We start from the raw sequence: 16,364 nt of genomic DNA on the forward strand, positions 1-16,364 counted from the left end.
GAGAGTGGTGATGGCATTTAGCTCACCTACGTTTCCATTTTCATTACTAGTATTATCGTTTACCTCAAAGGCTGTGTTTGGTGTTTTAGGATTAGGTATCGCTTGACCTGGAAATACACCTTTTGGTTGTACTTTCTCTTGTGTTAACTGTTGTAAGGAAAGTTGGATGGACTATAAAATATGTTGTTGGGTTTGCATAAAGGCGTCAAAATGATCCGGTTGTGGAGGAGTGTTTGTTACAGGTTGTGTGATAGGAACTATGTCACGTTGATTATTAATAGGTGGGTTGTGATAGTTATGATTAACCGGAACGATACCTCTATTAGCATTATAATTATTATTGTTATAATTATTATAATTCCCTTGTCTTTGTCCTTGTCGTGGTGGAGCTTGGTTGTAATTGTTTGCTGGCCTAACATTTTGATTATTATACCATGGAGGTGTAACTTGTTGATTATTTCTCCAACTGAAGTTGGGATTTTGTCTCCAAGGGCGTTAGGAATAGGATAGCTATTAATGGAGCAAACATTATCTTGTTGTGATGTTTGTTATTCATTGGCGAGAGGACAATAGGAGTCGAGATGCTCAGGACTCAAACAAAAATTACATGGATTAAAGTTGACATTCATGACGGGGATAGGCTTTTGTTGAACAGAAATAGCTTCTACCTTTTTAGTGAGAGATTCGATTAAAGTTTTAAGCTCAGGATCGGGTTTAATCTCAAACATACCAGCAGCCTTAGCTGTTGAAGAAGAACTAGCAGAGCGGGGGATATCGTCACTATCCCCCGAGTTATTATTACGCTTTGTTTGATCTTCTTAAAACCTATAAGCCTCTGAGGCTCCTTTACTGAGGAAACTACCCCCATTCATTATATGAAGGACCTCTTTATGGTGGTGTAAAAGTCCCTTGAAAAGGCACGAACTAACGTGTCTTTCGCGAGGTTATGATGTGGACACTCTATAAGAAGGTCAGTGAAATGATTCCAAGCCTTTGAAAAGGATTCATGAGGATTTTGTCGAAAAAAATGAATCTTTGAAAGCATTTCATCTATCTTTAATGGTGGGTAAAAATGTTTCATAAACAATTGAACAAGTTTGGCCCAAGAGTCCACAGAATTAGGCGCTTGGGCAGTTAACCAAGACACCGCCTTATCGGCTAGGTGAAAAGAAACACCCTCAGTTTAATTTGTTCCGCACCTACCATAGGATGATAGAATGTGGTAAGAACTTGTTCAATCCTACGCATATGTTGATAAGGTTTTTCATGGTCTAACCCATGAAAAAATGGTAACAAATTAAATATATTTGGGGATTCGAAATCCCCATCAACCGCGCAAGAACGATGCAAGATTTTGGGCTATCGTTCAAGGCTTTGTAAAAGTCAGAGAGAGGAGACTCTCTTTTTTCAACCATTATTTCAGGTGTAGTGTGTGTTATACTAGATAGGTGTGTGTGTTGACGTTCACGATAGATTACGTTAGTCATTTTTTCTCTACCTAACATTAATCTCATGCAAGGCTAAGTCCAATATTAAAGAAACACGACAACAGTCAAAACAACCCTGATATGCTAGTATAAATTCTCTAACAGGAGATGCAAGGAGTGGAAAAAATAAGTACTTGAATGCCTCCTTGCTTTGCTTATGAATAGCGTCTTGTATACGCTAGCTCAATATATTTAACAAGTTAGAAACACTGAATAGCTTGAAGAAATGGAAGTTTGTACTAACCCGTGGAAATCGGGCTGCTCAAAAGAGGGCGCGGTGTGCGCTCAGATTTTGCCTTTCAAGGGCACAAGGTGCGCTCGTGCCTTGGCTGATGTCCAGACAATAGAGCGCTGGGTGCACTCTGAATTGGCCTTAGAAGGGCGCAGGGTGCGTTGTGCCTTGGCTGATGTCCAGACAATAGAGTGCGGGGTGTTCTGAATTTGCCTTGGAGGGCGTGGGGCGCGCTCAGTGTATCCCTGCGAAAAAAAATCAGTTATGAAGCAAACAACCACAGTTAGAACCAAACAAGGGTGGGTGGGTTTAATGGGACTTTGGTAGGATTATCACTACTAAAGAAAATGAAACTAAACACAACTAAGATGGCAGCGGCGCCATTTGATAACGAATAAGCGATGAAACTCAAATGTAAGTAAAACTAAAACTATTTTCTTGCCTATATATATCAAATAGATTCTACTCTCGTTATCAATGCAATATGTTTAGAGTAGAGAATTCGTTCCACTCCTAGCTCGTTTAGAATGTAATGTTTCCTAGTTCGTGTAAGCTAACAAACTTATGAGAGTAATGGAATTGAAATTAACTACAATGGCAATTTAACTAATCAAGATGCGATAAATGAAATGACGGCAATTTAATACTAAATTGACAATATGAGGAGGAATTAGGGGAATTTGATTCCACCTTGATTCGACTCAATTAACTAACGAAGAATTTGTCGTAATCCGAATTGAAATATTTTCGCATAATAATTGGGTCTATCTAATCTCTAATCATTCATGGTAATCTCTACCAACTAACAATCAGCATGTGAAGCAATCAAACTCATTCTCATAGAGAACTAATTACTTTCTAGAATAGAATAGATTACTACGACGATTTCTACGCTAATAAAATCAAGTTTCATCAAGGCTTCCTCAAACCCCTCTAATGGAGGTTTTAGCCTTGAATCATTACACTATCATTTATAACACAAGAATAATAAGAACCAGTCATTTGATATAAGTAATTTAAACTTTATAATTATAATTGAACAATAGTCTAAGATTCAAAATGAATTAAAACTAATTTAGAACTAAGATTATGAATAATTAATTATCAATTTAAGACAAACTAAATCTATGAATCAAATATTGAATTAGAAATTAAATATTGAAATATAACTAAGTATTTTATTCTAAAACTTAAATCTTGTTCTAACAACTAATTAGATTAATCTATATAAACTAGTTTAATGCAATAAAACTAAGCATTTTTATCATTTACCAAGTAAAAACTAACTAAAAACTAAGTTTTTTTTTAGAGATAAGCTTTTGTCTCTTGATATAGAAGAGACCATATCCACAAATTCGTGCATTGGTTGAGGAGCCATGTTTTGGGCCAAAAAATTGAGCCCAAAACCTTATTACTTCAGTCCACAAAGGGATTTTCAGTTGGATTTGACTTCAACAGCCTTTTTGTCCACTTTTGTTCCTCTGATTGGGTCAAGGCTTGGACCATTAGAAGGCTCTTTCCGAGCTGGTCGTTTTGACGTAAGGTAGGCCCAATTCTGAGGTCTGAGTCCAAAGATACAGCCTTCAAAAGTTCAGCTGACTTTTGTGCGCTATTTCTGCCAACGTTGACTTTGACTTTTCATCTTTGACCGGGCTTTAAAAAGGCTTTTTCTCCTTGAATCTTAGCATTTAATCATAGAACTTCTTAGCAACCAACTTTTGCTCCTTTATCTCGCAAAAGGGACTCATTTCTACACATATTCGACTCCAATGCCTGGAATACATAAGAACACGATAACAGTACTAACTCTTACTTATTAATCACATAATTTGGTCTAAAAGTAATATTGTTAAGGGGTTAAAACTACAGTTTTGGGCTCTTATCACATACTTTGGACCATACCATTCAAAAAAATTAGTTACCACCCCCTTACATAAATTCAAAATTATGATGGAGGTGGCATTTAATCTATGTAAGAATACATACAGTTTTAATAAAGAAACTTCTGAATAAAAATTTTTTTGAACCCCTATTTGAAGCTCATACATATAGTAAACATTCACCGAACTAACCTAAGGATCATCTCAATGTAAAGGGGAGAAAAAACAATCTACCTCAGTTTACCTCTCTCCATTTGGACATGAGCTGAGCGACCCAAAACACAAAAGTGACTGCTATAGGAAGATGATGGGAGAAAGTGGTTCCTCTACATACCTGTCAACACGTCATATTGTAGTGATGTTATATATCCATTCAATTCTATGGTTCTAACCAAGCTACTGTCATAACCAAAAACGGAATCGATGAAAGCACGAGCTAAATCAAGAACACACCATATTCAATCAGCATGAATTAAGAGCATACTCAACAATCTAAAGGTTTTGCTAGGAAAAAAATTTTGAGAGCACATATTTGAAGTAAATACCATAATCATTGTAACTATTATAATCATGCTAAAGTAGTGATGTTGCAACCTTAATCCTCTGTATTGTCATATAAACTGAAAAACAACATAACCACCTTGATCGTTATGATTTTTTTCTATGCAACATAGAAGCTTAAATTTCCAATGGAAACAATCAATATGATAAAATCCACTTATGGCCCAAAAAAACCATAGTTATCATACTTGGATTCCAACACACTTCAAACCACATGCACATCCAAATCAATTATCCATTGGTACAAAAGATTACACAGTAGCTGCGCTGCATAAAGTAGAAAGATATATATGAAGAACTAACCTTGAGTTCCAAGAGAGTACACCTTGATAGTGTTTGATTTTTATGAAGAACTAACCTTGTCCAAGGGGGGTATGGATTACTTGCGCTTTATTCCCATACTTCAAATGTGAAACACTTTTTGCTTCAACTTTGGGACGTGGTCATGAAAAATGACACTTGCTAAACATAAAATCAGCAGACCTATTAACTCATTTAATAGCAGAAAATCTAAGAAAGCTCACATTAGAATTGTACTATAAATCAGCATGGAGGTAATTAGAAAAAATATATATATAATCCACTAACCTACTTTAAATTTTTAAGCTGCAAAAACTAAAACTCGTTGATGGCATGACCCTATTAGTTCTTCATAGATAGTGCTTTGTGGTATGCTCAATAAGAGGGCTGACTTCGATTTCATTTTCTGCTTCTTCGAATCTAATGAAGCTAAACCAGTGCCCAATCCAGCAGGAGCCTTATCTTCTCAACCTATGACAGCTCCATTTTCTTTAATATCACCTTGCTTATCTGAAGGACCAAATGTCTCTTTCTTAGGTTCCTCTAACTCTGCATTGCTTGGAGATTCTGCGGTTACCCCAAAATTGATGATATTGAGAATATGTGTGAGTGGAGACACTGCTTGAACTAGAACGCCATGTGGGCGTACAGGAAGGCCCTTTGCTGCCTCTTTCTTCCTAACCTCTGATGTAGCACAGGCAGCCCGTTCATCGACACCCCTACCTTTTTTTTTATTGGCAAGCCTGTTTTAAATGAGATCAGTAACTCTTTGATGTTGGCGGTGTTCGAGTCTCAGACCTCTGGTATCATCACCCAAAGGTTTTACTGACTTGATGCAAGTTCTCCCCCATTATGGATGTACATACCAAAGGGTTTGTTGGCTGTTAATCTAGCATTTCCAGACCCTCCAGCTGCAACAGCTTAGAAAGCTTGAATCAACTCTGGATTGGCCTGCTATCCAAAATACATTTCTTCAATACCTCGCATATATTTTCAAAAAATTTATATGAAGCTATCTTATCAAGATAATAATAATCAGCAAGTACCTTCAATATATCAAAAGCCTTTTGAGCAGAAACAGTATTGGCTAGCTGCTTTCCCTTTTTGCTTACGTGGAGTTGCATGTATAAGTTAAATCCACCAAGTGAGGAGGGAAACAAACATCTTTTTGTGAATTGACAAACTCCAATATAGCACTTAAAAAAGTTAAAAGGTAACACTTGTAACTTTAATACGTCCTTTTACCTAAAGACCACGCATCTTAAATGTCTTGATCCAGTTATGAGAATCCCGCGTCCTTGAATCCTCTCCACCAAGCTGCTTCACAAGTATGTCATATGTCTTCTTTTCGTGCTACAAACAAAGAACTCTATATGATTTTACAAGTATTCAATTTCCTGGGCATACTACCCTATACATGAAACAATCCTTACAAAGAGTTACCTGGAGAGAAAGTTTGAAAGCCCCCATACAATTGAATGCAAAATAAAGATGTTATTGTTCGAGCGACGACAAAATAACTGGTTAAGATGTTACTGTTCGAGCGACAGCAAAATAAAGCCAAATGTGTCGAAGTAATCGAAAAAGAATGAAAAATAATAAGGGTTGTTCGAATTAGTAATACATTGAATCATGAAAGAAAACTGAAAAAGAATAGAAAAAATCTTAGGAGGAAAATATTTACCTTTTGAAAAAAATAAAATGGCAATAGAAAGATTTTTTTCCCCAATAATCGGCAATGGAGAGATTTAGGAGTCGGGAGGGGGGAGATTTTGGCTTTAACAGGTGAGAAGAAAAGAATATTTGGATTTCCAACCCTTCGTTCTCTCTATGTAGTCTTTTCATTTTCTTTTAACGCCTACCACTGACAGATAATTTCACCTAAGAGTGTAGTAGACTCAGCCGATACAAGAGAATGAACAATGTAATGCTACAACGAATAACTGCTATCTCTGCAGCCAGCAAAGCAAACAATGTTTCTGAAGTATATATAATAAAAAATCAAGTAATCAATAACCTAATAAAGTAATCAACCCCTTCAATTACATAAGCTAGTCAGATCATTTAAGCTAGAAAGGAAGAAGAGAATTGTTCTACACTGGTCACTTTGTATTCAGTGGTCATGAAATGAAAAATAATCCATGTACCAAAAGAAGAAACATAAAGTACAAAATCTAAAAAAAACCAAGTTGTCCTTGTAAATGGTATTTGAGTGTTTTGATTTAATTATTCATTCAAGAACATTATGCCTAAAAAAATATCTGGATGAATTTAAGAGACAAGATTGATTATAGAAGATACTACTAATAGAAATAAAATACTGATTCCACCCTTGAAAGTTGAAAGCCTCTATATGGTTGATATTATAGTTCATTCACCTATTAAGTCATTAAGTTGTGTTTTTTTTCATACTGGATTGACATATTACTTTGCCGGATTTTATATTGAAAATTTGTCACAAAGCTATAGCAAATAGAGGAGTAAAAGTTATAATTGTTGAAATCGTGTTGCAACCGGATGGAGTAGCTCCTTTGGATGTTTGGATGAAACAGGATTGATGTTTGATCTCACAATAATTGCAGATTGCTCATACCTCTGGCGGCAAAGAAAGAACTGAAACTGAATGGGAAAAGCTACGAAGGGATGGAGGATTTCCTGGTCATATAATTATTCAAATTCCAGATGTAACATCCATCATCGAAGCCTATCCAGCCTAATTAGTTTATTAGTACATTTCAAATGTTAATGGATAATTTACTGTACGGAAAACATTGAAAGACCATATAAACTTTCAATTCTGAAGGTGCTTGTACCCTATTTTATTTAATGTATTTTCGAAATGTATCATCAACCAATTAGTTACCTCCTAACGAGTTACTTAGAGATTTTTATCGAAAAAAGAAGAATAAGAAGAGACCCAGATTTGAGGAGAGAAAGAGACAGGTTTCCCACCTTTAAAAGGCCCTATACACTTTCCAGTTCAGGCCCAGCTTGTTAAAGTCCAACCCATTCTATCTCTGTTCGCGAAACTTTGCGAACATTCAGTCTAGTACATCTCCAATAATCCAGAACCCTCTAATGAACAACTGTTACAAAAAAACAAAGTCTGGAAACTTCACCACTCTCTCTTTTCTTCTCTATAAAACCCCACCTCAAAAATCCCATTCATCCATCAGATATTCAGTCAGCAATTCATTCATAGTCTCAATCCAACGCTCTTTTTCTTCCAAAACAAACCCAAGAAACAATGTCTCTCATTCCAAGCTTCTTTGGTGGTCGAAGAAACGATCCATTCTCACTTGATGTTTTGGACCCTTTCCAAAACTTCCCATTCCACTCATCATCACTCTCATTTCCTCGTTCAGACGAAACAACCCAGTTTGCGAATACTCGTATTGACTGGAAAGAAACACCAGAAACACATGTATTCAAAGCAGATCTTCCTGGAATCAAGAAGGAAGAAGTGAAAGTGGAAGTGGAAGAAGGAAGGGTGTTACAGATAAGTGGAGAGAGAAATAAAGAGAAAGAAGAAAAGAATGACACTTGGCATCGCATCGAAAGGAGTAGTGGAAGTTTTTGAGGAGGTTTCGGTTGCCTGAAAATGCTAAGGTTGATGAAGTGAAAGCTAGTATGGAGAATGGAGTTTTAACTGTTACTGTTCCGAAGGAGGAAGTTAAGAAGCCTGAAGTAAAATCAGTTGAAATTTCTGGCTGAGAATGTCAAGTGTTTAAAGATGTTTCTCGGCAGTATTGGTTATGACCTGTAGCTGTGTTTGTGTCAATGTGTCATGTGTGTCTGTCTCTTTTGGTGGGTACGGAGTCTTGTGTGTGTTTTGGTGAGGTGTGATGTCTAAGTTTGTTATTGAACTGTATTTTTATGAATATTCTGAGCTTTAGTAAATGTGAAAGTTCTGTTTTTAGTCCAATTTAGCTGAAATTTTGTTCTTTTCTAAGTGTTTTTCCTTATTTCCTTCGCCATACTATATTGGTTCATTGGTTCAAGCCACAATGTTGGGCAACCATGTTAATGTGCAATTTTGCTCCTTCTCATCAACAATACACCGAGTGTCTAGACTACGGGGTATCTCTGGTTTCTTACTTAATCGGTGGCCTCAATTTTTTGCTATTGGAATCGTACATAATTACTACTGAAATTGAGTTGAAAATAGCCAGTCTCTTTTTTGAGCAATGTGGAGGAAAATTTTGGAGGATTGGATACTTAATTTCTGAATGTAAAAATGTTCAGTAGGTTGGGCCAATCTAGATCATTGCAAGTTGTAGTAGATTCTGGTAGACTAGTTGTGTTATTATACTTACTAGCATTAGTGCGGGCACCGTGGATGTTAAAAAAGACTTTCTAAAGGAAATAACAAATGCATTTGGATTTCCTTATAGCAGTAATTATTACATACATGTGTCCCATTAATGCATTTAATATGGAAATTGTAAAAAGGAGTCTTATGAAAGAAGCAGTTATTTCAATAACAAAATATATTAACTACAAAATATAATAACATGGTTAAATGTTTTTATTGAATTTAAAACATTTATACGTTAAACAATTAACATATATTTGTTTAGGACTAGACCCCTAAAACCGCTTTCTATAGTAGTAGTAAAACACAAATAATTATTGCTAACATTAAAACTTTGACTGAATCTCCAAGCTCGCTTTCATCAATATCAAATGTGTTGCTCATGGTTGTAACTGTTGTTGAAGATAAAAAATTTACCAACAGTTTAAATAAATTAATCATATGTTAGTCTGATGACAATACGAACAATTATAAAGTATAACAAATAAAAGAATCAGCAAATAACATTATATAATAAGCAGTTTGAATTGTGACAAAATGAATTACATTAAGTGGTTAGAACAAATTCAACATATTTTCCATTGGCACATAAATTTGAGTCCCGCGAGTGATAATAACTTGGTAGATATATTGAAGGTTTTGGGTTTTTTTTAAAAAACTTTAAAATTGTTTTTTTAATCAAAGATTAACTATTTTTTTTCTTGACCAGTACAAATATATATAATTTTGTCATGATATATATTAGAAGAAGTTGTACATATTTCAACTATATATGGTTATCTTTTAATAAAAACGAAATAGTATTGGAAAGAATGTATAGAAAATCAAATTTATTTAAATATATATTAAAAAATAATATATGTTGTGTTGTTAAAATGGCTCAACATGGCAAAGATATACCACAGATATCTATATTGGTTACATCGTGTTTCAATATATTAATTACCATGATTTCAGAATGTCATAAAAGATATTACATTAAACGACTGGAACAAATAAGTCATCTAATTTGTTATTGTTATAATAATTAGTATTATTATGGTTATTATGAAAATTATTATTTTCTAAATTGCAATGTCTGTTTTTTGTTTTTTTTTTTTTTTGTAGCTTTTTCCTTTAAATCAGGTCACTATTAAGTCAAAAAAAATCAAAGGTCATGATGACCTGAAATGGAAAATGTGTGAAGAAGACAACGGAACAGAAGGATAATACATTTAAGGAAAAAATGATTAAAATAAGAGTAAGAGTTTTAAGAGAAGAATTACCTTAGGGGGGTTGGTGGTTGGAATCCAGGAGATGCGAGAGAGATGAATATTGTTGTTGAGTCGCTTTCTTAAGAAATCAGAAAAAAAAGAGATAAGGTTAATATGTAAAAGTTAGTCCGTCAGTTGGAGACAAAGGGACCCGTTCTTTTTTGTCTAAGTGTGTGCGGACTATTTAATATATCGTGTGAAAACTTAATCTAAAAATTTTTGAAGGAAATGCTTTAGATTAAATCTAAGTACGTAAAGCTGATGGGATGTTGGATATTAAGGGTGGTCGACCTAATGTATGTTATATGTCCACATAGTATAATAATATAATTGGACGGTTTAGATTCAACTATATTTCATAAGACGTGTCAAATAGCTACATATTCATCCAATGAGCAGAAATAAATAACTTTTCATTTCTTTTAAATGCATTATAAAAGGGTAACCATAACTTTTCTTAGCAGTTATTTCTTTATATATATTTTTTTGTGTGGCAGATGTTTTCTCTTAGGTTGATAAGTTTAACAGAAATGGGTGGAGCTTCTATTCAAATATTTGTAGCACCGAATGTATTTTAGACAACTTCATTTAAAACTTCATTTTTATAACTCTTTTGTTATTAAATTAGGCACAAATCTTAATTGACCTAACAACTGAATGGAGTCAATCATTAAAGACGACATCATGATATGGATTAAATTCTGATCTTTGTTTTTTTGGTTTTTTTATCTAGATTTGCCAACTATGTGAGCAAGAAGGCCACACAGCTCAAATTTGTCCTTACCTTAATCGAAGATGTAGGGAAGAAAACTGCAGAGGTGTTATGTATTTGGTTAAATATTGGGATCGGTTAGGAAAAATTGTTGAAAGGTGGCTTAAATGTGATTGGATTAGATGTTTTAGTAAAGAGATGCAATTTACTGCTTGTAACCAACCAATGTTGCCAAATGAAAAGAGCATCACCCATGTTGTTAGTTGTGATGTTTGTGGTAATGAGTGTTGTTGTCATATTGATTATCCTATGTGAGGTTTTTTTCATGTAAGATGTAATGTCAGTGTTATATGTATTTTTTGAAGGACTATGTAAGTGTTAAATAAAAGTTTTTATTTGGTTCTGACATATTTATATATATTACAAACAATATTCAAAAACATAAATGCACACTATGAAAATGTGGCATAACTTCAATATCACACATACAATAAGAATCTTAGAGAAAACAACTGGGAACTTTTACTCTGAGGTATGATTAGATTATGAAGGGCCAGTCGGACGATTATAACGGGGAGGATGTGGAAGAAAAGTTGTAACAATAGTGTGAAGTTGTTCTATATGTTGGAGAATTTGTTGCTGAAGGGCTCCTTAGTGCTCGAAAATTTGTCTTTGGCTCTCCAAAATTTGTGAGTGGTTCTTTAAGAACTGCGAGTAGTTTTCCAAAAAGTGTTCTTGTTCTTCATCAAACACTATGATACGTTGTTGTAAATCTATTAATTGTTCATGCATAAATCCTTGCCGGGCATACATTGCTTTTATACACTCGTGAAGAATATGGATCCCTTCCATGGGATCAATTGTGTTCTGCAGGACATCTTCAGCGAAGTAATCTATTTGGACCGGGGGTAAGATAGGGCTTATCTGCCTGTTTGGAGCCATTGAGAACTAAGGTTTGCTATGAGGAAGACTAATGAGACTGGATGAGGAATATAATTATTGTATGTAGAAAAATAAAAGGGTGCATTTTTTATAGTGGCAAAGAATTATTAAAATATGAAAACATAATTAAAATGGTGGGGGCTCTGTAATTTTTTTTAATTGATATTTAGAAGCATAGGTGGGTCTAAAGGAAAATTTGGTTTGTCAAGTAGATAGAGGAGGTTACTTCCATAATCTAGTTTTAAACCACGGATATGCGGTAAATGTGACGCTAATTTATTCAAGAGTTGTAAGTTATCTCAATCAAGCAATTTGCAAATTCTTTATTATTTCATTCTAATGTACGTTTTTGTATGTACCAGATCGAGGGAATAACATATACATTTCTGCATAGAAAAAAAAAAAATTTATAGAAAACTTTAAAAACCTCAGATAATGAGCTCAACTATTTTTCTTAAATTACAAAACAAATCTACAAATGGCCAGAACAGTTTGACCACTATCGATTTGAGTAATTGGCTGTCAATGGCATAAATTCGAATAGTAGATAGAACTTACTCTTCAAACTATACATTAAGGTAATGATAATCTATGATGTGGAAGACATCAACGACCATCACAAAGAGTAACGCACGTAAAGGAAATCTCACTAAGCATTTGTCATCGGGCACGAGGAATTATATATTGTGGAGCGCCTTCACGGCAAAGAAGTTAATAACAAAAAGTAAAACAAAAGATAGTTCAACAAATTCATAACTAACTGTAAGTGTATTCTTCGTGCTATAAAAATATCATGAATCTAATATGTAGCAATCAATTTGAGAGCACAATAAGTTACATGTCCGAAGCGGTAAAAAAACACAGGAAAGGGTCTATCGACTAACCTTTTCAGTAAAGCAAGGTATTGTTGTAGAAGAAACGCTTGCAATAGTCTCATTGAGGTTGATTTCTTTGTTATCACTTATGCATTAAAACAAACATAACGCATTATAAGTTATTGACACGTTATACAAAGATTAAATTAGTATTAAGTAGTATACAATACATCATCAGAGTAAACTAACTTTAACTATAGTCTATGACATGATATAAAATTTTAAAAATTGTTAAAAAAAAAAAAAAAAAAAACCCAAAATAAAAGTGAAGTTGTTAACTGTGATTGAATAAGCAAGAAAATGGATTTAAAAAATTATAACAATAAAACATAGAAAAAAGGAATTAAATCATGATAAGTTTGACAATACTAAGAAAACAATTAAGTATTAAGTGCTTACATCAAGGTAATTAAAATTAATACGGCTGTTAAAATCCAATCATATATGATTATCCAATAACTTAATCGTAAATGTTTTCTTAATTGGTAAACTTAAGAAAATAGAAACTTGTGGAGTCAACGGTTATGGTGGGGATTTTTCTCTGGTGTGAAACTAGATATTAAATAACTTTCAGTTGGAGTTGCAATATTTAATATGAAAAAGTTTACAAAAAAAATATAAAACAAATTGGAAAAATCAAACAGTTTTAGTTTTTTTTTTTTTAGTAGAAGAGATCAACATAGTAGGTTTAATATTGATGCTGCAACTGTAATAAGAGGTGTAGGGTTAGTCGTTGGTTATGCTTCACCTTTTGCTTTTGTTATTATATATCCACACTTTAAAAACATTTATCTCAACTGCATTCTTCAAACAAAACTGCCTAATGGCAACAGCATCACTTTTCTTTGTTTTCCAACCTAATCTGTTAGCAAACTCTGTCATCTGCTTCTGCTAAGCTTCTGTAAATTTGCTTCTAAATCTCTTACTCTTGACACTCTTAGAACCACCACTGATACAAATTTCTTTTCCCATATGATTACCGGTACATCTGACAATCGATTTTGATTAACTTTACTCGGACCAAAAAACTTCTACTGATGAAAATTCCGATGACACCCACAGGCTGCACATTTAAGTGATAAATGTTTATTCACAACAATTGCACTAAGTGAAGTCATATGCATATATTGGCAACAACCATCATTAGCATATCCACTAATTGAAGCAGCATGATTTTTCATACACTCTCTATAACTCACACCAGTTTGCTTTGGATTTATGTACGATTTATTTTTGTTTGATTCGGTTTTTGTTTGAATAAATGAAAGAACTCTTACGTTTTCAAATGCTTCCTGCATCTTTTCTAAAGAAAAAAAAAACTTTTTTTTAGGACAATGAAAAGCTCTTATGATGATGCAATGATATTTACAAATTTTATAGTGGAGCTTGTATAGTATTTTCAAAGTAATGACATGTACATACTTGTATGTTTCAATATAGGTTTTATGTTTTTAAAATAATAGTACAGTAGTATGTATGCAAAAATTAATTGCCATTAAGTGGACCCATGCATAATGTTTTTATTTAATGATAAATGTAGTGATTTTTTTAACTATTTTGCCAATGGGGTTAACTTTAACAATGATTTAATCCTCGAGCCCATCGCAACGACTTCTGTATGTTTTTTATTTTTTTTTAATGTGGCAGACAACATTGGAACTCGGGTTTGAAAAAGTGTCAGAAGATATTATGGGTAACAGAAGTGGGCCTTATCTCATCAATGTTTTGGAAGTTGGACCTTACAAAGTGGTCATAGTAACTGTAATGTCGTTATTGAACCCATTTAATTGGGCCAATTGGTTTGCAAAGGTGAACTGCTCAACCTAATCATATGCGATGGAGTATATATAGTTGTTTTCTAGAGTTTCATTTTATTTATTTAAAAAATTGTGTTGTTTTTTTCTTTTCTTTTACTTTAAAAACCACAAAGATTCTTTAAGAACCTTGCAAGTTTCTTTAAACATATAAATATTCCCTTCTTTGTCTTTAACAGTTGGTGATATATATAAACAAATTAGTACCTTTTCATTTAGAACAGTTGTACTAAGTGAAGTCATATGTATATATAGGAAACAAACATCATTAGCATATTTACGAATTGAAGTAGCATGAATTTTCATACACTCTTTATAACTTAGAACAGTTTGCTTTGGATTTATGGACAATTTATTTTTGTTTGCATAAATGGAAGGACTCTAAAGTTATCAAATACTTCATACATCTTTTATAAAGAAAAAAAAAATACTTTTTTGAGTACAATGAATAGCTCTTATGATGATAAAATGATGTTTGGTAAATTTTATAGTGGAGCTTGTATTGTTTTTTAAAAGTAATCACATGTCCATACTTGTATGTCTTAATACAGGTTTTATATTTTTTAAAATTATAGTTTAGTAGGATAGATGTATGTTAAAAGGAATTGTAATTGATGGGACCTATGCGTAATTTTTTTATTTATAATTAATGTAGGATCATTTTTTACTATTTTGCAAATAGGGTTCACTCTGACAATGATGTAATCCTCGAGCCCATCGCAATGATTTCTGTATGTTTTTTTTTTTAATGTGGCAGACAACATTGGAACTCGGGTTTGAAAATGTGTCAGCAGATATTATGTGTAACAGAGGTGGGCCTTATCTCATTAAATGTTTTGGGAGTTGGGTGTTATTCAATATTCTAAGTAACTGTAGTTCCTTTGTTGTACCCATTCTATTGGGTTAATTGGTTTGTAAAGGAGAACTGCTCAACTTAATGATATGTGATGGAGCATATATAGTGGTTTTGTAGATTTTTCATTTAATTTATTTTAAAAATTATGTTTTTCTCTGCCTTTTGCTTTTATTTTAAAAACACACAGATTCTTTAAGAAACTTGCGAGTTTCCTTAGACATACATATATTCTCTTCTTGGTCTTTAACAGCTGGTGATTGTTTTTGTTTTTTGTTTTTTCTAATATATATAATTTTTTTTTGTTTAAACATTTCTTATTACTATATATGATGAAATACTGTTTCGCAAAGATGACTAAGAAGGAGCCAAATAAGAAGGGCAAAAGAAAAACATATAATGGGGCTGATGGTTACGTTAAGGTAATGGAAGGGTATATACGAAAAATAAACTGTTAAAGAGTTCTTTAAGCGATTATAATATGAGAAAGAGAGAAAGGGCCTGAGTTAAAGGATGTGTAAGAGGTTAGGAGCAGGAGATATGGGAAAAAACTATAGTTCAAAGTGTATTTTTTTTTATTGCTTTTTCTTTAAATAGGCTATGTTGGGCTATTTTATGTTAGGCATGTTAATTGGCAAGTTTAAGAGTTATGTCAGGACTTTTATACATAAGATTTTTAAAATATGTTTAAAATAACCCTCAGTAGGAAAAAACGTTTAAAAAAAAGTCGGAAGAGACAAAGGGAGAAAGAGACATTAAACTGCTATATAATTGTTTGATGGCTTTGTTTTTTTTTTTTTTTTTTTTTTTTTATGGGAGAAGGCAAGGGTGAAGCTACTAAGGAGCATATGAAGCGCAAGGCTATGGAAGAGTCTTTAACACACGTTAAACGTGTCCATGCTACCGGCCGGGATTGTCTAAGCAGTACAAATCTCAGAACCAAACAAAAGTCAGGAATGGCCGTCACTTAGTTCTAGAGATGGGATGTTCGGGAAGGAAACAATGATGATGTCATTTTGCGAATTACAAATGTTCAAAATGGATTAACTGCTGTAAGGCTTTTTTTTTTTTTTTTAGTTATTTTTTTGTTAGATTTATAAAGTCAAATGTTTTATATAGGTTCAATTACTTCTTGATAAT

At 33.3% G+C, this 16,364-nt stretch overlaps 1 protein-coding gene across 1 annotated transcript; it reads left to right on the forward strand.

Annotated features, from left to right (window-relative positions):
- Positions 1-7,584: 7,584 nt before the first annotated feature.
- Positions 7,585-8,385, forward strand: LOC147475783 (18.5 kDa class I heat shock protein-like). Its single transcript, XM_086583918.1, is given in 2 exon segments — positions 7,585-8,029; positions 8,032-8,385. Coding segments are annotated over 2 exon segments (465 nt in total). The 5' UTR covers positions 7,585-7,707; the 3' UTR covers positions 8,175-8,385.
- The last annotated feature ends 7,979 nt before the right edge of the window (positions 8,386-16,364 follow it).

Source organism: Coptis chinensis, chromosome 9, assembly GCF_015680905.1.
Source record: "Coptis chinensis isolate HL-2020 chromosome 9, ASM1568090v1, whole genome shotgun sequence".
In the NCBI taxonomy this organism is placed as follows: domain Eukaryota; kingdom Viridiplantae; phylum Streptophyta; class Magnoliopsida; order Ranunculales; family Ranunculaceae; genus Coptis; species Coptis chinensis.